Source organism: Podarcis gaigeae, assembly GCF_964106915.1.
Source record: "Podarcis gaigeae genome assembly, chromosome: 10".
Lineage (NCBI taxonomy): Eukaryota > Metazoa > Chordata > Lepidosauria > Squamata > Lacertidae > Podarcis > Podarcis gaigeae.
In genome coordinates, this window is record NC_139686.1 from 22,835,993 (window position 1) to 22,858,761 (window position 22,769).

The 22,769-nt window shown below is 43.9% G+C and overlaps 2 protein-coding genes and 2 long non-coding RNA genes across 5 annotated transcripts in view; 2 read left to right on the forward strand and 2 right to left on the reverse strand.

The window, feature by feature from the left end:
- Positions 1-308: 308 nt before the first annotated feature.
- LOC310826362 lies at positions 309-21,532 on the reverse strand. Its single transcript, XR_014555790.1, has 2 exons — positions 16,157-21,532; positions 309-3,047 (listed from the first exon to the last, which is right to left on the reverse strand). It is a non-coding gene; the product is annotated as an uncharacterized lncRNA (long non-coding RNA).
- On the forward strand, positions 6,061-12,329 carry LOC310825828 (transport and Golgi organization protein 1 homolog; the record flags this gene model as incomplete). Its single annotated transcript, XM_083699649.1, has 2 exons — positions 6,061-7,633; positions 12,317-12,329. The coding sequence occupies exons 1-2, from the start codon at positions 6,150-6,152 to the stop codon at positions 12,327-12,329; spliced, it is 1,497 nt and encodes a 498-aa protein (XP_083555775.1). The 5' UTR covers positions 6,061-6,149.
- On the reverse strand, positions 12,692-15,043 carry LOC310826314. Its single transcript, XR_014555731.1, has 2 exons — positions 14,095-15,043; positions 12,692-13,660 (listed from the first exon to the last, which is right to left on the reverse strand). It is a non-coding gene; the product is annotated as an uncharacterized lncRNA (long non-coding RNA).
- The window catches only part of TRIM24 (tripartite motif containing 24), a 37,209-nt gene continuing 29,602 nt past the window's right edge, over positions 15,163-22,769 (forward strand). The window contains exon 1 of one of the 2 annotated variants that reach the window (XM_083700079.1): positions 15,163-15,810. In XM_083700079.1, coding sequence (XP_083556205.1) covers positions 15,429-15,810 — 382 coding nt within the window. In that variant the 5' untranslated portion in view covers positions 15,163-15,428. The remainder of the gene's footprint in view (positions 15,811-22,769) is intronic. The other variant, XM_083700080.1, reaches the window with a different exon arrangement.

Sequence of the window (22,769 nt, forward strand, 5' to 3'; positions counted from 1 at the left end):
TGGAGCATAATCTTTTCTAGAACAAGTTGAATACCATTTACCTGGGTGAGGAAACACTCACCAACACTCTATATTTGCATTTTGAGTCTGTTTTTTCAGCCTTTCTCCAATTCAGGATGTACACTGCCTCACCTGTGCCTGATGGAAATGAGAGAAGACTTTTATGTCATCTGCATACAGGATTTTACCCATATGCATGTTTATTTGATATGGGGGAAGAGACTGATTAATTATATGAGTTTTATTCAATTAAAAATTATTTAAGCAGGATTCAGCACAATGCATTTGTAATAATAAATTAATAATCATTTGCAGATTTTAAAAGTCAATTTTATTAAACTGCAGCAGCAGCAACAACAATAATAATAATAATAGGGAAGCGAAAAGGTGTAGACACAGGACACTACACCTATATAGTATAAGACAATACACAAAATTAAGTTTTTGTTTTTAAGAAAATGGACAATCAATTGTAGCAGATTTATTTCATGTGAATTTTGAGGATGAAAATTGCTCAGTGCAAGATTTAGTTCTATAAGCTCTTACCAAAAAGTATCAAGTGGGAAAATCAGCAACCTAAACATGTCTGAGATGTTATCTTGGCTTTATTTTTATTAGTCAATATGAGAAGAACACAATGGCTCCAGCTTTGTAATATCAAAGATACATGAGGGAACATCTGCCATTATGACAGAATCATAAATCAAAACACTGAAATCCTGACACATTTTCTCTGCAGTGATAACATTCTCTAGATGAAACAACTGACAAATTGCCTAGATAGGAATATATTTTGCAAAAATATTATCTTTAGACATGACAGAGTCTCCAAATTTTCTACATCTGCTTCAAATGGTTATTTTTAAATAATGTTATTGGTGAGTAGTATTTTTCATGTGAGATCTATTCTAAAAGCCATGATATGAACAGTTAGCCTAAGGTATCAGTTTTGATTCTCAAGCACTTAGTCAGTGCACACAGCATTAATTTCAACAGGGCAAACATTAGCAGAAGCTGTGTCTTCAGTCTACAAACGCACTTGTCACATTTGATTTCGTATCATTTTTCTTAGTAGGCTGCAATAATCACATGTTCCTCAGACTCACATGCTCTTGCATGCTGAAATTATAGGCTTACGCTGCAATCTAAATCCTGGCCGAGCAGCAGCAGGGCTTAATGGAGTGGTGGAGCTACCATCACATTTGCAGCCTTGGTGCTCATGCCACTTGGGAAATGGGGCATAATTCATTGGGCCTAGATCCATCAAGTGAGAGCATGAGGTAAGCTCTGCTCCTTTTCCTGCCCACTGCCCTCAAAATACTCAATTTTGAGGCTTTCCACAGTTGGCTATCAGTAGGCATCCCACTAATAGAACTTCTGCCCAACTGTACATTCTCTTACATGTGTTTTCAACTCTTAAGATTTTTTGGGTCTTTAAGCTTAAAGACCGTAATTGTTGAAAAATCAATTCACATTCTACTCTTTTAAAATATATTTTACCCTTCAGCCAGCTGCTTGTAACATTCTGGATGCTGGGAAAAAATGGTTGAGACACATTTGGAGGAACTTAAATTGAACTATGATTTGAACACAAACTGTTCATTTTGTAAAGGGATAAACATGAACTAGAATGTGAAAACACAAACAGAACTTTTGGGGCGTGTTGCACTTGAACTATAAGTAGTTCCTTTTTAAGATAAGCTTTCCAAGCTCTGATATTAGCACACTGAATGCTGGCAAATGGCAGCCAGTGAGGTGGAGCAGGTGTGAGAATAATCTCAGCATGGTGGTATCACACAATGCATTTTGTTTTGGTAGATGTTCCAGGGGGCAGGAGAGGGAGATGTGGAATTACTGCTTTCAGCAGAAGCCATTCATTCTCTGTAGCCTTTGTCAAGCAGGTACCCTCCAGCTACTTTGGCCTACAACTCTCATCTGTCCCAACTGCGATGGGAGATGTAGTCTAAAACAGCTGAAGGGCATCAGGTTGGAGAAGGCTAATGTACTGCATTGTTTAGTCCTGCCCTGACAAGCCTTTCATAGTGTCACAATGTTCTTTCCCCTCTTCTCTGGTTCAAAATGGCTTCCTTCAAGAGAAACTACAGAACATCGCAATAGCTACAAACACCACTTGCTCAAACTTTTTAGCTTTTAATTCACAAGCTATTGCAAGAGATTTCATAAGCAACTGGTGGGGGGGGGGGCAGTTTTGAAACAAGCTGCAGAGAAATTGTTTCTGTAACCAACTGTGATTATGAAGGTGTGTGAGCTCTTCATCCTGCACCTAATTTGACCATATTTCTTGAAACCTTGTGCATATCTTCTGCAAATCTGTCCAGCTCATGTAAATAGGTGAAGTCACTGTTTGTCTAAATGCAAATATGCCTGTTTTTCCTATGCAGCAAAGAGATTACATTGAATGACTCCAGGTTTGATTTCATGGTGGTAAGCCAGGGGTCAGCAATTTTTTTTCAGCAGGTCCACTGTCCCTCAGACCTTGTGGGGGACCGTACTATATTTTGAAAAAAATAATAATAAATGAACGAATTCCTATGTCCCACAAGTAATCCAGAGATGCATTTTAATTAAAAGGACACATTCTACTCGTGTAAAAACACGCTGATTCCCGGACCATGTGCAGGCCAGATTTAGAAGGTGATTGAGCCGGATCCAGCCTTAGTTTGCCTACCCATGTGCTAGGCCCATTTTTCAGTTCCTCAAACGGAAAGACTTTAAACTTTGAGGAACTAAAAGGAATGAGGAATTCAAGGCCACATCTTTCAATTTTGCTGTCTGCTTACTTCCTCATTATAAAGGGCAGGCCAAGCACCATGAAATCAAGATATTCCATCATGCATGCTCCAGATTTCTTTTGTAATGGAAAAGCTACATCCACTATGCATTAGGGAGAAGAGGGACTTGTGGAAGAAGGTCTTCACTTTTTACACAATCCCAAGGCATGATATGAAGGCATATGATAAAGTGACTTCACTGAAGACAAGGTAGATCAGTGCCTCCAGGAATATCCATGTATAGTGGATTGAGTTCTGTGAGGGAAGAAAGGTGGGATAGGAAAATATTAACTAAACAATATGCTCATTTACATGAAATGCTATGGTATAGAGAAGGAAAAACATATTGGGGGGGTGACGATGGCACTTTTTCCTCTCATGCCTTGGGCCCGCTCCCACTTAGATAAATTGCCCCCACCTCACTGAACAACCCTTTACCCGAAGGTTTCCTTTCCTTTCCTCTTTAAATTCTAACCCAGAGTATCCTATGAGGGGAATTCTAGTAAGGTGGAGTCTCCGACAGATTTTCTTTAAATAAACAATAAAGATTTATTTAAGGCATGATAGTATTTAACACAAATGGTTACTTCAGTGATAGAGTGCAATTTCACTTTAATGCTGTCCTCAGTTGTTTTTGCCTTATCGGTTTGGTTCCTTTATACGGTGATACTTTCTTTCAGTTATTCACCCCCTTCAACAATCCAGCTCCTGAGGTACCTAAAGCAATAGACCCAAGGATTCTCCACAGCCCCTCCCTTCCCTGGGTTTGGGAGTTTCTTTTCTTTAGAAGAATCTCTCCCCTCCAGACTAGATTTGAGTCCCAAGTAGGCTGTACCTTTCCAGCTCCTACTTCTCCTGGCTCAACCTCTGCCTCCCAGTAAAATTCAGGTCTGTTCCTCCAACAGGACACCACACTCTTTTTGTGGTTTTGTTTTCCAGAACCAACTCTTTCTTGCTTTCACTCCTTCTGAAGGAATGGGTTTCTGTGCAGTCAGTTTGAAACTGACCCATAATCCCCATTTTTCCTCCTCCAAGGGAGCATTTCTAAAATGCTCTAACTTGAGCTCTTGAGCCAAAACCCAGCTGTATAAACAAGTGCTCAAAGCTCTCTCCCTTATCAGTCCGTGACAGCAATGAGTGACCTTGCCAGTTCCAGTAGAGCAGGGATGACGCGTCTGGGTCTTATCTTACATCCTGACCACAAAAGACACACAGACCTTGTCAAGTCTGACAAGAGACCCGGGAACGGTGCTAGGAGTTGGTGACCTCCTGCCCCAAGATAAGAGTATAGGAACAGGAACAACCTTTTATGGTCAAGAGTGCCGGAACAGGAATAACTGTTTATGGTCATGGATGTCAACTTACGTGTATAAGCTGACGTGCTTGAATTCCTGGGGAAGCGGGGAGAGGGTGCCTGGAGGATATATATACTGCATGAAATTTCTCATTTCTTTGGACTTGCTGTGAGCTGACCACGCAAGTGCCTTCTGCTATCCGGAGAGCAGAATAAACTCTTTCTCTGAACCAACCCTCGGTGTCATTTGACTTCCTTCCTCCCGTCCAGGAGCAACACACACCCTACCAATTGGTAAAGTCCAATAAAGTCTACCTCAACCTGTCTCCTAGCCTGTCTCCCTACCTATCTCTTGACCTCTCCAACCTCTATTCCAACCCACTTCAACCAACCCTCTCCAGACAGAGGGCCTTCTCGGTAGTGGCGCCTGCCCTGTGGAATGCCCTCCCAGCAGATGTGAAGGCAATAAACAACTATTTTACTTTCAAAAGACAACTGAAGGCAGCCCTCATTAGGGAAGTTTTTAATGTCTGGTGCTGTATTGTTTTTAATATTCAGTTGGAAGCCGCCCAGAGTGGCTGGGGAAACCCAGCCAGATGGGCGGGGTATAAATAAATTATTATTATTATTATTATTATTATTATTATTATTATTCCTCTCTCAAATCCCCTCCTTTTAAACTCTCCCTCCTGGAACCACAGCCAATCAGAGGCTGCCATTCATTAACCATTTGCTGGCAGGGAAAGCAAGAAAAAAACAAGCACATTTTGATCCAGCTAGTCCAGCAAAACCAACTTTTTCGTCACAGGGAGTGTTTACTGCAGGAGTGATTATGCTGGGTGCTGGAACGTTATTTGCCAATATTATAAGCCTGGGGTGTTTTAGGACAGGTCTGACAATTATCCCTTTGTTTGACAGGGCTAGACTGACCCAAGGTCACCCAATGGGTTTCAAGTTAGTGTGATGCATAGTGGACCACAATTGCTTGTGTTAAATTAACCCTGTCCGGTTCATTTCTGGTAGGAAATTCAATAAGAAATGCAACCAAGGATTCCAGCATTTTTATTAACTTTATTGCAGTAAAGGACAGTCCCATAAGTACTGTACTGATCACAGGTTTCACGCAGCCTTTTATACTCTTTTACATACAACTTACATCATGCTAAGTACATAACTAGTTCCATCTTGTTCATTCCACATCAGCCATGACAACATCTCCATATCGGAACATCCTACAAGTCATACTAGTACAATAAACTAACCTTTGATCAATAACAACAAACAAAAGCAGATCACACAATGGTTAATCGTTAACCTAATCAAACATAGATCTTGGATCTATGCAGTTTTATGCTATAACCATGTTCAAGCTAACTAATACTTTCCAAATATGAATATATGTATTCCTATATGCATTGAATTGCCTTACTAACATTCTTAATGTATTTTATTGCTATATTAAGTGTTATTTACCTTTCACTACCATGCCAGGGCTGGTGCAAAATCCAGTCACCAACCTGGCTCCATGCCTGGGTAAGCACTTCCAGTGCATGCACATGAAAAATTAAGAAAAAGAATGTCCACACATGTGCAGTAGGAGAAGAAATTCAGTGTTGTGCCCAAACAGAAACACACGCAGGCAGCAAAGCTCATCAGTAATAATTTACTGAGGTTCAACAGCTTAAGAACATAGTTACAGCATCACTGGATCCCCTGTGATGGCGTAAAACTTCATAACTGAAGACCTATGAAAGACAAATGAAGAACTCCAGCTTAGAGGTCCAGATATATCTCGGATCTGTGACCTTGGCTCTTTACAGACTCAGCAGAGTTAATTCACAAACAGGTGCACATCTGCCATAACAAAGATAAAATGTAGCTGACTACTCAGAAACTGTATGTTCTACACCCATTAAAAAAACCACCCTGACATATGATGTCTCAGCAATAAACAGAACTATACCAAACTGTATCAACGGTCGGGGAGAAACGGGCCAAGTTCGCTGCCGCCTCCTTCCCGTTCAGATAGTGGCAAGCGTCTCTCCCCGCCCACCTCTCCCCATATGGAGTCCGTCAGTCCTCCCGGCGCCCCCGGTGGCGGCGCGGCGCTTCTCCTGGGGCCGCTGTCCCGCGGCTACGCTTCCCTCACGGGCCGCCTTCTGGAGTTGGTTTCAACACTACCTGAAGACATGCAGCCTGGTCCTGACTTCCATGGACTTCCATGGGAGCCCATTATTATTACTGCCTTTGTGGGATTTGCTACACTTGCCATTTTCTTGTGGAGAACATGTCTATCCGTAAAGAGTAGAATGTATCAAGTGACAGAAAAACAACTTGTAGAAAAAATTAAAACTCTCTTAAAAGAAAAGACAGAAATCTTAGAAAAGATGTCGGAATATGATCAAAAGATAAAAGCAGCAAAAGAAGCTGTGAACGAGGCCCAGAAACAAAACACAAATCTCTCAGATGAGGCTACAGGGCTTAAGGACACAATCAGGGGGCTGAAAGAAACAAACCATCTGTTAGACGAGCGAGTGAAAAAATTGCACACCATGCTAGAAACTGAGAAAGAGCACTACTCAGAGAAACAGAAACAACTCACAGAAGCGCAGAAGTCTTTGGAGAACTTCCAGGAAGTCATCACATTGCATTCTGTAGAGCTCTCTGAGGTGCAGATAGCTCTTAATGAAGCTAAACTAAGTGAAGAAAAAGTGAAGTCTGAATTGAGTCGTATTCAAGAAGAGAATACGAGACTTAAGAAGAGTAAGGAGCAACTGCTGCAACAAGCAGAAGGCTGGAGTGAGAGGCACAGTGAGCTCAGTGAACAGATCAAGTTGTATCAGAAATCTCAGAATGATATGGAAGAAGCACTTGCCTATAAAGAAAATGAAATTGAAGTTTTGACTAACTGCATTATGCAGCTGAAGCAGCTTGATGCAGAATCTGAGTCAGAAGGCAAGAGGGATGATGGAAATGATCTGGCCAATGGAGAGCTCTCAGATACCAGGAATGAAAAGATGAAGAATCAGATTAAACAGATGATGGATGTTTCAAGGGTAAAAACATTATCTATCATTGAAGAAGAAAGAGATCACATGCGGTCCAAACTTAATGATGAAGTAGCAGCAAGGCATGAGTTGGAAGAGCAAATCAAGAAGCTGGAACATGATTCTTGTTCCTTGCAGAGAGCAAAATCTCAGCTAGAAAGTGAATGTAAAACTCTGCAACAGAAAGTGGAGATTCTCAATGAGCTTTATCAGCAGAAGGAAATGGCACTTCAGAAGAAGTTGTCACAAGAAGAGTATGAGCGTCAAGAGAAGGATCAGAAGCTCTCTGCTGCAGATGAAAAAGCAGTCCTGGCAGTTGAAGACGTGAAAAAATACAAAAAGAGAATTGACGAAATTGTTGAAGAACTGCAGCAAACAGAGCGATCTTACAAGAATCAGATTGACATCCATGAGAAGAAGGCCCATGAGAACTGGCTCATAGCACGTTCTGCCGAAAGGGCATTCCCCTTCATGGATCACTGCCTTGCCGTGGCGAAGGGGCTTGAAGAACTCAGAGAAGCTATGAACTATGCCGAGCAGGGCACCCAAGATGAACAGGTCATAGTGGAGAGTTTTGACCAAACGTGATCCACCTGGAGGAGGAACCGGCAAGCCACTCCAGTATCCCTGCCAAGAAAACTCCATGGACAAAGACAACAGGCATATAAAAGATATGACGCTGGAAGATGAGCCCCTCAGGTCGGAAGGCGTCCAACATGCTACTGGGGAAGAGCGGAGGGCAAGTACAAGTAGATCCAGAGCTGATGAAGCGGCTGGGCCAAAGCCGAAAGGACGCTCAGTTGCGGATATGCCTGGAAGCGAAAGGAAAGTCCAATGCTGTAAAGAAAAATATTGCATAGGAACCTGGAATGTAAGAACCATGAACCTGGGTAAGTTGGAGGTGGTCAAAAATGAGATGGCAAGAATAAATATTGACATCCTGGGCATCAGTGAACTAAAATGGACGGGAATGGGTGAATTCAGTTCGGATGACCATCATATCTACTACTGTGGGCAAGAAACCCATAAAAGAAATGGAGTGGCCCTCATAGTCAACAAAAGAGTGGCGAAAGCTATACTGGGATGCAATCTCAAAAATGATAGAATGATCTCGATACGAATCCAAGGCAGACCTTTTAACTTCACAGTAATCCAAGTTTATGCACCAACTACTTGTGCTGAAGAAACTGAAATTGACCAATTCTATGAAGACTTACAAGACCTTATAGAAGTGACACCAAAGAAGGATGTTCTTCTCATTATAGGGGATTGGAATGCTAAAGTAGGGAGTCAAGAGATAAAAGGAACAACTGGCAAGTTTGGCCTTGGAGATCAAAACGAAGCAGGGCAAAGGCTAATAGAGTTCTGTCAAGAGAACAAGCTGGTCATCACAAACACGCTTTTCCAACAACACAAGAGACGACTCTACACATGGACATCACCAGATGGGCAGCATCGAAATCAGATTGATTATATTCTCTGCAGCCAAAGATGGAGAAGCTCTATACAGTCAGCAAAAACAAGACCTGGAGCTGACTGTGGCTCAGATCATCAGCTTCTTATAGCAAAATTCAAGCTTAAACTGAAGAAAGTAGGAAAAACCACTGGGCCGGTAAGATACAATCTAAGTCAAATCCCTTATGAATACACAGTGGAAGTGAGGAACAGGTTTAAGGATTTAGATTTGGTGGACAGAATGCCTGAAGAACTATGGATGGAGGCTCGTAACATTATACAGGAGGCAGCAACGAAAACCATCCCAATGAAAAGGAAATGCAAGAAAGCAAAGTGGCTGTCCAATGAGGCCTTACAAATAGCGGGGGAGAGAAGGCAAGCAAAATGCGAGGGAGATGGTGAAAGATACAGGAAATTGAATGCAGATTTCCAAAGAATAGCAAGGAGAGACAAGAAGACCTTCTTAAACGAGCAATGCAAAGAAATAGAGGAAAGCAATAGAATGGGAAGAACCAGAGATCTGTTCAAGAAAATTGGAGATATGAAAGGAACATTTCGTACAAAGATTTCCACAATAAAGGACAAAAGTGGAAAGGACCTAACAGAAGCAGAAGACATCAAGAAGAGGTGGCAAGAATACACAGAGGAATTATACCAGAAAGAAATGGATGTCTCGTATACCCCAGGTAGTGTGGTTGCTGACCTTGAGCCAGACATCCTGGAAAGTGAAGTCAAATGGGCCTTAGAAAGCACTGCAAATAACAAGGCCAGTGGAAGTGATGGCATTCCAGCTGAACTATTTAAAATTTTAAAAGATGATGCTGTTAAGGTGCTACACTCAATATGCCAGCAAGTTTGGAAAACTCAGCAGTGGCCAGAGGATTGGAGAAGATCAGTCTACATCCCAATCCCAAAGAAGGGCAGTGCCAAAGAATGCTCCAACTACCGCACAATTGCACTCATTTCACACGCTAGCAAGGTTATGCTTCAAATTCTACAAGGAAGGCTCAAGCAGTATGTGGACCGAGAACTCCCAGAAGTGCAAGCTGGATTTAGAAGAGGCAGAGGAACCAGAGACCAAATTGCAAACATGCGCTGGATTATGGAGAAAGCTAGAGAGTTCCAGAAAGACATCTACTTCTGCTTCATTGACTATGCAAAAGCTTTTGACTGTGTCGACCACGGCAAACTATGGCAAGTTCTTAAAGAAATGGGAGTGCCAGATCACCTCATCTGTCTCCTGAGAAATCTCTATGTGGGACAAGAAGCTACAGTTAGAACTGGATATGGAACAACTGATTGGTTCAAAATTGGGAAAGGAGTACGACAAGGCTGTATTTTGTCTCCCTGCTTATTTAACTTATATGCAGAATTCATCATGCGAAAGGCTGGGCTGGATGAATCCCTAGCCGGAATTAAGATTGCCGGAAGAAATATCAACAACCTCAGATATGCAGATGACACAACCTTGATGGCAGAAAGTGAGGAGGAATTAAAGAACCTTTTAATGAGGGTGAAAGAGGAGAGCGCAAAATATGGTCTGAAGCTCAACATCAAAAAAACGAAGATCATGGCCACTGGTCCCATCACCTCCTGGCAAATAGAAGGGGAAGAAATGGAGGTAGTGAGAGATTTTACTTTCTTGGGCTCAATGATCACTGCAGATGGTGACAGCAGCCACAAAATTAAAAGACGCCTGCTTCTTGGGAGAAGGGCAATGACAGGCCTAGACAGCATCTTGAGAAGTAGAGACATCACCTTGCCAACAAAGGTTCGTATAGTTAAAGCTATGGTTTTCCCAGTAGTGATGTATGGAAGTGAGAGCTGGACCATAAAGAAGGCTGATCGCCGAAGAATTGATGCTTTTGAATTATGGTGCTGGAGGAGACTCTTGAGAGTCCCATGGACTGCAAGAAGATCAAACCTCTCCATACTGAAGGAAATCAACCCTGAGTGCTCACTGGAAGGACAGATTGTGAAGCTGAGGCTCCAGTACTTTGGCCACCTCATGAGAAGAGAAGACTCCCTGGAGAAGACCCTGATGTTGGGAAAGATGGAGGGCACAAGGAGAAGGGGACGGCAGAGGACGAGATGGTTGGATAGTGTTTTCGAGGTTACCAGCATGAGTTTGAGCAAACTGCGGGAGGCAGTGGAGGACAGAGGTGCCTGGCGTTCTCTGGTCCATGGGGTCACGAAGAGTCGGACACGACTAAACGACTAAACAACAACAACAACAATTCAACTTTTGATATTAATTCTTGCCAACATTAGTTCCTGCCAACTATAATTACACACAAAGCACAGTGTTCATATTTGGGAACACAGGTCATTCATATTTGAGTAAAGGTTAAGCTGACAAGTCAACAGCCTTTAGTCAATACAGTTAGCGTTCCCTGATACATTAATTAGTATTTAACCTCCAGATAAACAATAAAACTTTCCATTATTTCTGTTTTCACATTTATACTAGTCTAGAAGTTGGCATCGCCTTGCCAACAAAGGTCCGTATAGTTAAAGCTATGGTTTTGAGAGCTGGACCATAAAGAAGGCTGATCGCCAAAGAATTGATGCTTTTGAATTATGGTGCTGGAGGAGACTCTTGAGAGTCCCATGGACTGCAAGAAGATCAAACATATTCATTCTTAAGGAAATCAGCCCTGAGTGCTCACTGGAAGGACAGATCGTGAAGCTGAGGCTCCAATACTTTGGCCACCTCATGAGAAGAGAAGACTCCCTGGAAAAGGCCCTGATGTTGGGAAAGATGGAGGGCACAAGGAGAAGGAGACGACAGAGGACGAGATGGTTGGACACTGTTCTCGAAGCCACAAACATGAGTTTGACCAAACGTGGGAGGCAGTGGAAGACAGGAGTGCCTGGCATGCTCTGGTCCATGGGGTCACAAAGAGTCGGACACGACTAAACAACAACAAGTAGTTCTAAACAGGCATACAAACTCAATCCTCCAGAGGTTTGGGACTACAACTCCCATGATCCCTAGCTAACAGGACCAGTGGTCAGGGATGATGGGAATTGTAGTCCCAAAACCTCTGGAGGGCCAAGTTTGCCTATGTCTGTTCTAAGGTAACTTGGGAGCAATTGGGGGAAAGCCATTTCTCCCTTCACAACCTTATGGGGTAACCTGGATTTGAAAATAGAGAGGTAGTCCTTTTTTGTAGAAGAAGTAGGCTGGGATTTATACATTAGATCAGTTAATAGGATCAGATGGAGAAATTATTTGTCATTTTCAAGTTGGATAGCTAGTGCCGAATGGCAGTAACTCTTCCACTACTGCACCTTTCAGAGTGTATTTATGGACCATCGGCTTTGAGCATCTCAGCATCACCTATATTTTTAGAGGAAATCATTTTATCTTTGCAGACATCTAGACTTAAAATACAAAAGTTGTTTATAAATGTTTATTGGGAAGGTGCAAGTTGTTCAGCATTTTACTGATGACTGGAATAGGGTGTGTTCCATTTGTCTCAATAAATGGGAGAGCTGCTTTAGCATCTGCATCTAGTGTTTCTTCAGATTTAAAGCAAATACTGATTAAACAGAAATTGAGGTTCTGAGTATAATGGGCTCTCCGGCATCTTGATAGAAGGGAAATGCCTAGTTCAGATATATACTGATGACAAAATACAGATATGCTTTTTGAGGCATATGACGTGAGAATGTCCTGTAGTGTTCTCTTTCTGTTAATAAATTATTGTTCATATTAACTTTAGGGAAAACCTTTGACACTTGCAGATATTCACACTTTTAAATGATATTCCTGTGGTGTCGGGATTATATAGTTAAGAGACTTATACTTCAAGGCTGGATGGATAAACACCCACATTCCACTATTTGGACATATATTAATAGGTATGTTTAAATCAGGATTACTGTTTCTGTTAATGTGAGTTTTATTTCCTTTTTGTTGCATTTGCAAAATAAAAAACTATTAAAAATGATATTGACATGAACTTAGTCAATTTCAAGTAGCTGAGCAAAGGCTGTATGCTCCCCAATTATTTCCTCCATATAATTTTTTTCAACAAGCATTTGAAGCAGAGATTCTTACTCCAGTGTATCTGTATTGCATTTGAAATGGTTACTACTGATGTCTTTATTGTTAATAGCTTTGAGGTGTTTCCTGTGAGGTGATTCATAAATGAACAAAATAAATGAGACAATTTCTCCCCCTGCCCTGTCACACCTAGTTAATGGACCACTATGATTTTGCCCATTTAGTATCCTATTAAGAGTCTTTGTCAAAATGCAGAGACACATTGGTAAATGATTGTCTCCTCCCTGCTTAATTCAGGTTTCCTATGATCAGCAAGATGACCAGTTTCCATTTATTTCAACTTTTTTCTTTTACTACTCCAAAGGGAACAAAATGTTCAGGTATTTCAGCATCAAAGAGATTTGTTCCTTTTTTTTTGGATGACCTGACCTAAAGGGAAATTAGGCATTTCCTGTGAGCTGTGGTTATACATGCTTTTATTTATAAATATCTTGTTCAAGATAAAAACAGGATTCTGAACAGTGGATTTTACTTGCTACCCCTTCACTTCAAGATTCTTTCCACCAAATTGTTCTTTGTGAAACTAGCTTTTTGCAATTTGTTAATGGCAGTGTTACTGCCCTCAGAGACATGAACTTAAGGACTGGGAGAGTTGTGGTCTGTTAAGCTTCAATTACATATTCAGACTGGTACCAGTAATGTAGTAGGTTTTTAAAAATAGGATTATATACAGCTCCATGGCAGTGCTTTAAACACAGGTCTGCTACAGTGTTTTTGCTAGACCAGCACACCCCTGCAATGCTAGGAGTTTGTCCCAGCAACTGTCCATCTTTCCACTGCAAATTTATATTGGGTAGTGGATACAGTCTCTTTCAGAGCAGGCCTGCATAGTAACAAGTTTCACTTGTTTCTCAGATAAATGTGGTATTCTCCTTAACCCGGTTAGAACATATGCTTGTCTGTATGGTCCAAATGGCTACATTCCTGTATGTGTTTTTATTACGTCTGAATAAGGAAGCCTCTTGCTTTCTCTGCTGCTTCTTGGCCTTTGGGCAGACAGCTCAAGCGATCAACTCACACCAGCGGCGTAGCGTGGGTTGTCAGCACCCGGGGCAAGGCAAGTAATTTGCGCCCCCTAACCCGGGGCATGGCAAGTAATTTGCGCCCCCTAACCCCTAACCTGCCGCCGCTGCCAGCTTCTTCTTGCTGCTGCCTGGTCTGGTCTGGTGTGGTTCTCTCCCGCGCTCAGCGCTGCGCTGGGTGGCCGCTGCACTGTCCCTCCCCCAGATAGTCCCTCGCTCTCTCTCCGCACAGCACGCCTGGCACCCACCCCCTCCACAGTGGACGGCGACCCGGCGGCTTGGATCGGATTCACACAGCCAGCACTGCAGTGAGAGAGAGAGAGTGAGCCAGGTAGGGGCAGAGAGCTGCAAGTGCGAGAGCGCCCCCCCAGATGTTGCGCCCGGTGCGGCCGGCCCCCCCTGCACCCCCCACGCTACGCCACTGACTCACACAGCAAATAATACTCCTCCATACCCATTTAAACAGAAAGCAAAACATTATAGGAGTGGTCACCAACCACTCAATCGTGGTACAGCCAAACCAACACTCATCCCTACTATTCCAACTAACTCCCTACGAATTGTGCACTTTTTCCAGTAGCATGCCTCAGCGGAAGATGAGAAGTCTGGCTTGTTCCATCAGCTCTGCTGGAAAAGCTGCTCTTTCTTGAGGAGGCAAGCTGTCCTCTGGAGAAAAACAAGGGTGATAGGTCTTTGGCATCTCCTCCCATCTCTCTCCTGGTTCAGGAGCCACTTTGCTCACCGACTTATTTCTGGGAGAGCACAGCGGATATTCCTTCTAATTCAAGGAAGCTCAGTTCAGGACATGTTCTGGTTTTCCTTTGGACCATTTCTGGGTTTAGTCTTCTCAAGGGTGGGGTTTGAGGAGAGAAGATCCTGGTTTTTCTTAAGCATCACCTCTGGCGGAGTTGGCATTGAAGTGCTGGCCAGTTTGCAGACCTGGGGAGGAGGTTGGTCACCCGGGCTCTCCCTTTCACCAGTTGCCCTGCAGAACCCCTTGGAGGGAGCTCAGCATCCCTCAGGGGTGTAGCTCCAGAAAGGAAAAGGTTAATACCTCCACTCTCCCCCCACCCGACCATTTGCTTCGATGGTGCTTACCTGCTCTTTCTGAGGGGCTTGCAAAGCACTAGGGCGGAGGGGGTCGTGGAAACAGTCTCATTTCATTAGTACTTTACTCAGCCCCATCGCTGGTTCCTAGGAGCAAACCAAATTGACCCACAGCCACCTACCACAAGCCGTCCTCCTCTAGGCGTCTTTCGTCCTTTTTAAGCCGCCAGCCTGCTATTTCTCTCCCATGGCCCGAAATGAACCCCCCGCCCCGAATTCGACCAAGCCCAGAACAGCCTGCCAATCCCACCTTTTATACAAACGTAATAGCAGTTGGAATCCAAACGGTCGCCAGGCACCTGAGGAGGAAAATGACACTCTGAGGCGGCTACGGCGAGAACCCCTAGGAGAAGGGGCGGAGCTTAGAAGGGGTCGATAAGAGGGGGCGTGGCGTGAAGCGGCGGTCCTGTCACCGGAGGGGGCGTGAAGGGGGCGGGGCATCGGTAGCCGTTGCCCGCGCGCGGCTGTGCGCGCTGGCGACCTCCTCTCCGGGTTCGGTCAAGGAGCAACCGACGTCGCTGCTCCCAGCGGCCGTTGAGGGGCGGGCGTTCCGCTTGTAAGAGGGGGGGGGGCGTGAGAGCAGAAGCGGCCGTTGGGAGAGAGGCGTTTCGCGCCTGGAGTGGCCGCCGCCGCCGAACAATGGACGAGCCTATGGCGGGAGCAGGGCCCACCCCGGCCGGTCCTGTCGCCATGGGTGGGGAAAACGAGGCTGAAAGCCGGCAAGGCCCCGCCGACCGGGCCGACGGAGAGTCGCGGCTCAACCTGTTGGACACTTGCGGGGTGTGCGGCCAGAACATCCAGAGCCGGCGGCCCAAGCTGCTGCCGTGCCTCCACTCGTTCTGCGTGCGCTGCCTACCCCCGCCGCATCGCTACCTCATGCTGCCGCCTCCCGCCGCGCCTTCGCCGGGAGCCGGCGGCCCCAAAGACCCGCCGCTGCCGCCGCCGCCGCCTTTGCTTCAGCCTTCCCCGGCCCCCTCGTCGCCCGTCGCCACGCCGCCCTCGCCGCTGCACTGCAACCCGGGTAAGGAAGCCCGCGCGGCGGCCGTGTCACGACTGGGGGTGAGGAGGAGGAGGAGGAGGAGAAGAGCTCGTAGTTACCTCAGAGCAAGGCGGGCGGGAGAGGGCGGTTGTCGCGATTCCTCTCAGCACTTGATACCGGAAGAAAAGACATACCGAGGCAGGGTTCAGTTGGCGAAAAGTGGCGCTGAGGTTGCAATAGCGCTCTTTGTCATGGAAATCCTTTTCCCCCAACTCCTGAGGCAGGAGAAGTGGGGAAGTGAGGGGAGGAGGGGGGAGCATTCTTCTCCACGTACGTTTCAAAGAGGAGTCCCGGGGTTTACAAAATGGGCTCCTGGGCCGAGTCTTACCTCAAGTTGAGCCTGGTTCCGTAGCGGCATGAGCTGTGGTAGTCAAGTCGGGAGCCTGCTTCGTCGGGTGCGTAAATATGCAGAGGCTGAGGCAGCCGTCGAGAGACCTGTAGGCAAGCAGGCGTGCGAAGGACCCAGTATCCCGGGAGCTGGCATGCGAAAAGCAAACAATAGTGGGGGGGGGGGGGGAATGTGGTCATTTTCAGGTTGTGGAGGCAAGAGCTATGAAGACACAGGCTCTCTGCCTCTCCACAGAGCTCTGGGATTTATGCTGCTGTGCAGGAAACTTGTGGGATTTTAAACGTGGGGCGCCGAGATCCGATGTAAAACGCCACCTTTGGGAAGGGAAACCATAATGGACTGCAACTTCCCATTGTTTATACACTGCATCCTGTGCTAGCATAGATGCGAGCCAAGAACTCCCCATTCAGGGGCTGGGCTCCTTATTATCCTTGCTGAAGCAAATATTTGTGCTTAACAGCATAGTCCAAAAGGCAACTGGCTACTCTATTTCGTTCCTCTACTGAAGATGTTGGGGCTGATAAGCACTTCAAAAGTAAAGCTTTAGAGCTGTAGCATCAGTCCTCATTTTGCTCAACAAAGATGACAGGGTAGTAACAATTTGTTATTTCTTTGTACCTCAGTAAGGTACAGCAGGCTAAGGCTTTTCTTGGTAGTTGTTTTTTTATTTTTGTTTTTTTGGAGGGAGAGTTTCTTGTCCCTCTCTGGAGTTCCCAGCTTCTTCAGAAAGTGCATTTTTTGCTGAAAAAAGAGCTATTTGTGTGCATATTTTGTCTGGATGACAGATATAGCTAACACTTGTCACTAACCCTTGGCTCATAGTAAGTATGTTGTGTGCTTGAGGGAGATGGCTTGTATTAATAGTGATGAGTGTGTTTGAGGATAGTCATCTATGCATGTTATATATTTATCTCTCTTTTTAAAAATTTCCATGAGCCTCCTATATTGTCAGGATTTCCCATATGTTACATAATTTCAAGCATAATATGCTTTTTTCTTACTTTAAGAACTATATACAATTATTCCAGTGACATGTTTTTTACTCTCTTATGTCTGTTGTAAAGGTAATTCAGCTTTTGACCTGTCCGATAATTTTTCGTCCATAGCAAAATTATTATATTGCATGGTAAGGAGTGAAAGCTCTTTTTTCCATTGTTCCACTTCCCAGAACACAAATACTATATACCAGTTTGGAATTTTTGTTCTAAAAGTTCCTATCCGTGTTATGCGTTTGGGGGCTGCTAGGGTGTATACCTGAGCCCCCCTTCTAATTCCTAGATCCAGTGTAGATTCAACTATTGTAATAGCCAGACCTGCCTGGTTATGGCCTTTTGGTATGAGTGAGTAGGGGAGCAAAACAAGTGGTTCTGTGCTAGATGACAAATGAGTGGGCCTTCCTCCCTCAACTGTCTGTTAGTTAGAAAGACAAAAGGCCAGAATAGAGTTTGAGTGCTGTTAGCTAGAAGCTGGGTGCAAAAGCTGCAGACTAGAAAGGCAGAGAGACAGCCATAGCTTATTTCTGCTGGAATTCAAGGAGGACCTGTGAGTGAGGTGTGGAGATTGTAAAGCAGAGGTTGGTGGGCCATCTGCCACTGATGCTTTAATTGAGATTTCTTCATTATAGGGGGTTGGACTTGAACAGTGTTTTGAAAAGGACTTTTGGAGATCCAACAATCAGCTGATCATAAGCCCTCTTTCACTCACAAGTTTTACATACCCCACACCTGATTGTCATGTGACAAAGGTCTTTGAGAGCAGAAGCAGTAAAGTGTTGGAAAATGCTGAAAAGTGCTGACTCACTCTGACTCATCCTCTATGACTCATTCCTTGTACAAATATTGTATCAATTACAGCACGGGTAGGCAAACTAAGGCCCGGAGGCCGGATCCGGCCCAATCACCTAAATCCGGCTGTGGACGGTCTGGGAATCAGCGTGTTTTTACATTAGTAGAATGTGTCCTTTTATTTAAAATGCATCTCTGGGTTATTTGTGGGGCATAGGAATTCATTCATTCCCCCCTAAAAATATATTCCGGACCCGCACAAGGTTTGAGGGACAGCTGAAAAAGTTTGCTGACCCCTGAATTACAGGAAGACACTCAGAGCCAGGAAGGATAAATACAATGGGCTCAGTGTGCTCTCTAGCCTTGTCTAATCTTCTTCTGTTTTACTTTGCTCTTCTCCATTATGTGTTTGTAAAGAAGTATGATTGCCTCCGTAAAGTTTTATTCATTTACTGTGAAGACTCTGCGTTTTTGACTTTGCTGAGTGATGCTGATATACAGTTGTACCTTGGGTTACATATGCTTCAGGTTACATACGCTTCAAGTTACAGACTCCGCTAACCCTGAAATAGTACCTCAGGTTAAGAACTTTGCTTCAGGATGAGAACAGAAATTGTGCAGCGGCGACAGCAGCAGGAGGCCCCATTAGCTAAAGTCGTGCTTCAGGTTAAGAACAGTTTCAGGTTGAGAACAGACTTCCAGAACAAATTAAATACGTAACCAGAGGTACCACTATAATACCAGGTGTAGGGCAGGTAGGTGTGTGTTGACTGAAATGGCAGTCCCAAGAGGAGGCCAGGTGAGACTAATTCAGTTTGTGGGCTGGGACCCGCCACCCCTATTCTAAAATGTGTTGTGGCTTTTACATACTTTGGTCACATGTTATTTTAATGAACATAATTCATTCTGCAATAGCTCTTTTAGCATTCCATTTTTGTGACTTTCAATCTTCTGCAGCTACTTTTTTCATTTTTTACTATTGTTACTATCCTGAATCACTATACATGGCTCAAGAGTTTACAGAAGTCAGTGAACAAAAATTGTACAGGTTCTTCTCCTCCAAGAAGCATACAATCTAAAATGTACAAGAACAGGGTATGCAAGAAGAGACTTGGATAGAAAAAGAATGCAAGCAAATTGCAGTTACACATCTGTATTGGACAGCTGAGAAAATTGTTTGTAAAGTGAGACTAGAGGTTACTATTTATTTAAAATATTTTAGGGCATCTTTCAGTGCAAATTCAGCTTGGGGTTGCTTATAACACTTATCAATAATAATACCACAGTTTCAGAAATGCCAGGGATATGCTGAAAAGGAAAAGGTATGAGAAAAATCTGGATTAGGGGAGGGGAAAGTGTGAGAAGGCAGTGATTAGGAGAACATCATATAGACAACAGATAATTAATGGAAGTACAAGATGCTTACTATCCACATTAAACAACTATGAATGAGTCCCTAGTGTTTGCCTCATTGATCTTAATGACACGTGCACGTAGCAGTGTTTCATACTTTCCAGCCCAAGATATAAGAAGATTGCATGGGGTGCCTGTACAGTATATTGTATTCTTTATATATGTAACCCTATGTCAGCATTTAGACTTTTTACTTTAAACTACATATTTTGTGCAGGGATTTCCTCATGGACTATTTTGTTATTTGCCTCTTAGCTTCAGTGTATTCCTGTGTACTTTCAAGAACTTCACAAATCCATAGCCCCCAACACTGTTATTGGGGTGTATGAGGTGTTAGGGGAGGAGTACTGCCTCTGGTGGGAGACACATTGTACTCATCCTGGGGTAGTTTGTCCACCTTTGGTCTCTACGCTGCTGTCAGCTCTCACCTGTGGCTCCTAGAAGCGGTCAGCATGTGACAGTGGCCACACCACAGAAAATGGCTTTGACTGGTTTGCTAAACCAGATGAGGGTAGCCATTGGGTCTCAAACCCTCAGCGAGTTAGGAACTTCCTCTGCATGTGAAGACAGGCCGTGACAGATTGAGCGGGCAGAACCAATAGAGTGGTACCTTGGTTCTCAAACTTAATCCATTCCAAAACCAAGGGACACTTTCCCATAGAAAGTAATGCAAAACGGATAAATCCCTTCCAGACTTTTAAAAACAACCCTTAAAACTGCAATTTAATATGAATTTTACTATCTAATGAGACCATTGGTCCATAAAATGAAAGCAATAATCAATGTAAAAAAGGTAAAGGGACCCCTGACTGTTAGGTCCAGTCGCAGACGACTCTGGGGTTGTGGCGCTCATCTCGCTTTATTGGCCGAGGGAGTGGCGTACATGTGACCAGCATGACTAAGCTGCTTCTGGCGAACCAGAGCAGCGCACAGAAACGCCGTTTACCTTCCCACCAGAGCGGTACCTATTTATCTACTTGCACTTTGAAGTACTTTCAAACTGCTAGGTTGGCAGGAGCAGGGACCAAGCAACGGGAGCTCACCCCGTCACAGGGATTCGAACTGCCAACCTTCTGATCAGCAAGCCCTAGGCTCTGGTTTAGACCACAGTGCCACCCTAATAAAACAGTATCGTAGATGATAAAAATTAAAATGATTTTTTTTCTTACCTGCACTGATGATAGTCATTGTTTGGATGGATGGCTTTTATCCATTTCCGCAGTCACACAGTCAGTCAATCAATTATAAAATGAAAAACAAGCCACAGACACAAAAATGAAATGGCAGCAAAAACAAAAGCACCAAATATCACGTCAGAACACTGCAATCAGAAACAGAAGGCTTTAATTACGATGGGAGGGACAACTTAAATTTGCTGCTTAAGGGTAAAAACGGGAGGGGGAAAGCCTTAATTATGATGTGGGGCGGGGGACACAACTCCGCAACAGTGAAAACTGAAGCTCAGGAGACCTACATCCAGGTTTGCAGCATTCGGGTTCCGAGTTCGGGAAGTAAGCTGTTCAAAAACTGAAGTACCACTGTAGTGTGACCAACGGTCAAGAAAGTGGTTGCTGCTGGGGCCCATCAACCTGGGAAAGTAGCGCTGGGAGAAGAAAAACTGATCCTATACTTCCTCTGTCTTGTGGATATACTCATTCGCAAGAAAGACTTTGGGAGTAAGCCCTGAGGAAAATTCCGTACTGTGTCTTGTGGGACATCTTCAGGAGAAGAAAAGGCTAAGGAGTAAACCCTACACAAATCTTGAGTGCAGTCCCTAATATGGTTAGATGTGTCTTGTACGACTCCTGTAGGCAAGTGCAGTGTTACCTCAGGTTACAAACACCTCGGGTTACAAACACTTCGAGTTACGGACTCCACTAACCTGGAAGTAGTACCTCGGGTTAAGAACTTTGCCCCAGGATGAGAACAGAAATCGTGTGCTGGTGGTGCGGCGGCAGCGGGCAGCCCCATTGGCTAAAGTGGTACTTCAGGTTAAGAGCGGTTTCAGGTTAAGAACGGACCTCTGGAATGAATTGAGTTAGTAACCAGAGGTACCAGTGTAATGCCAAATGTGGAAAGCAGCAGTCACGAGTTAACAGTCTCTGAAGCCACAGCAGTTGCTGTGATTCTTCACCGGTTTGACTTCACCCCGAGAGGCACACTTCATTGACAGATTGATGTCAGCAACAACAGTCACTGCTATTCAGCATGTGGTGCTATCATGCTGACTCAATTGAGATCTGTGTGACAGAATTTTAAGAACAGTTAGAAAATTTCATCCACAACTTTGATGCTCTGCTGAACTAAAATGCAATGAAGGAATGGAAGAGATTGATCTGCATGGCTATAATTCTGTTCCTTAACCAAAACAGTCTTACAGGTCAAATAGGAATGCTTGGTGGACTAGCTTTGGGGCTGCTGGCTAGAGGTTCTTGACATAACCACACCAATTCAATCATTACATTCCAAGTTAGTTTACTCATTTATCTGTTAGAAATGGAATGGTTTATATGCACATAGCTCATAATTATGCCAGTAAGCTCACCTGAGCCATGCAAGAAATCATTGCTTGGTGAAGAGCAGGAAACCAGGTTCTTCCTGTAGCATATGCATCTTGGTCTGTGCTATCTAACATCTCTTGCAATGCACACACAGCCGAAACCTATTACTTATGTTGTTCTTTGATTAAATAGGACAAGTCAAAAAATACAATTGGCATGTTAAGGTTTGATACAAGTAAATTCAGTAATAGGCTATCTTGTGCTTCTAATAGCTCTAACACTTAATAACAGTTTTGGTGACTAAAACACAGCTTGAAAAATAAAACTATATTCATACATATAAAAAAGAAGCCATTAACATTAAATATATTATATGATAATATATTTCAGTATGTCAGTCTCTGGTAAATGGCACTTTGTACCATTGAATGGCACTGCAAAAACCAGTTAAAGGTATATTCAGAAGGACACCCATGTGTGTCAGAGACAGGAAATATTTTTGGCTCCACAGGCCAGAACCTTATCAATCACATGTCGTTAAGATGTCATACGATTGATAGGTAGGTGGCTGTAGCCACCTACCTGTCAAAGTCCCTTTTACTCCTGTGTTAAAGGGAGGAGTGAAGTCTTACAAAAGCCTTTGTGAGCTTCCCCCACCCCCTTTAAAGTTAGAGCAAGACTGGAGACTTAAAAGTAAAAGGGGGAAACCTACAAAGGGTCTCACTTGAAAGGGACTGATGAGTGAAGATTTAAATTCTGCTGTCTTGGCTGCACAGTTGTGTTCCCTACTGGGAGCGCATGCAGCCAATGCAGAATTAAATCCTGTCTTCCCACCTATTAGCTGAGATCACTATTCAGCTGATAGGTAAATGGCACTTTTTGCAGAAAATGGCT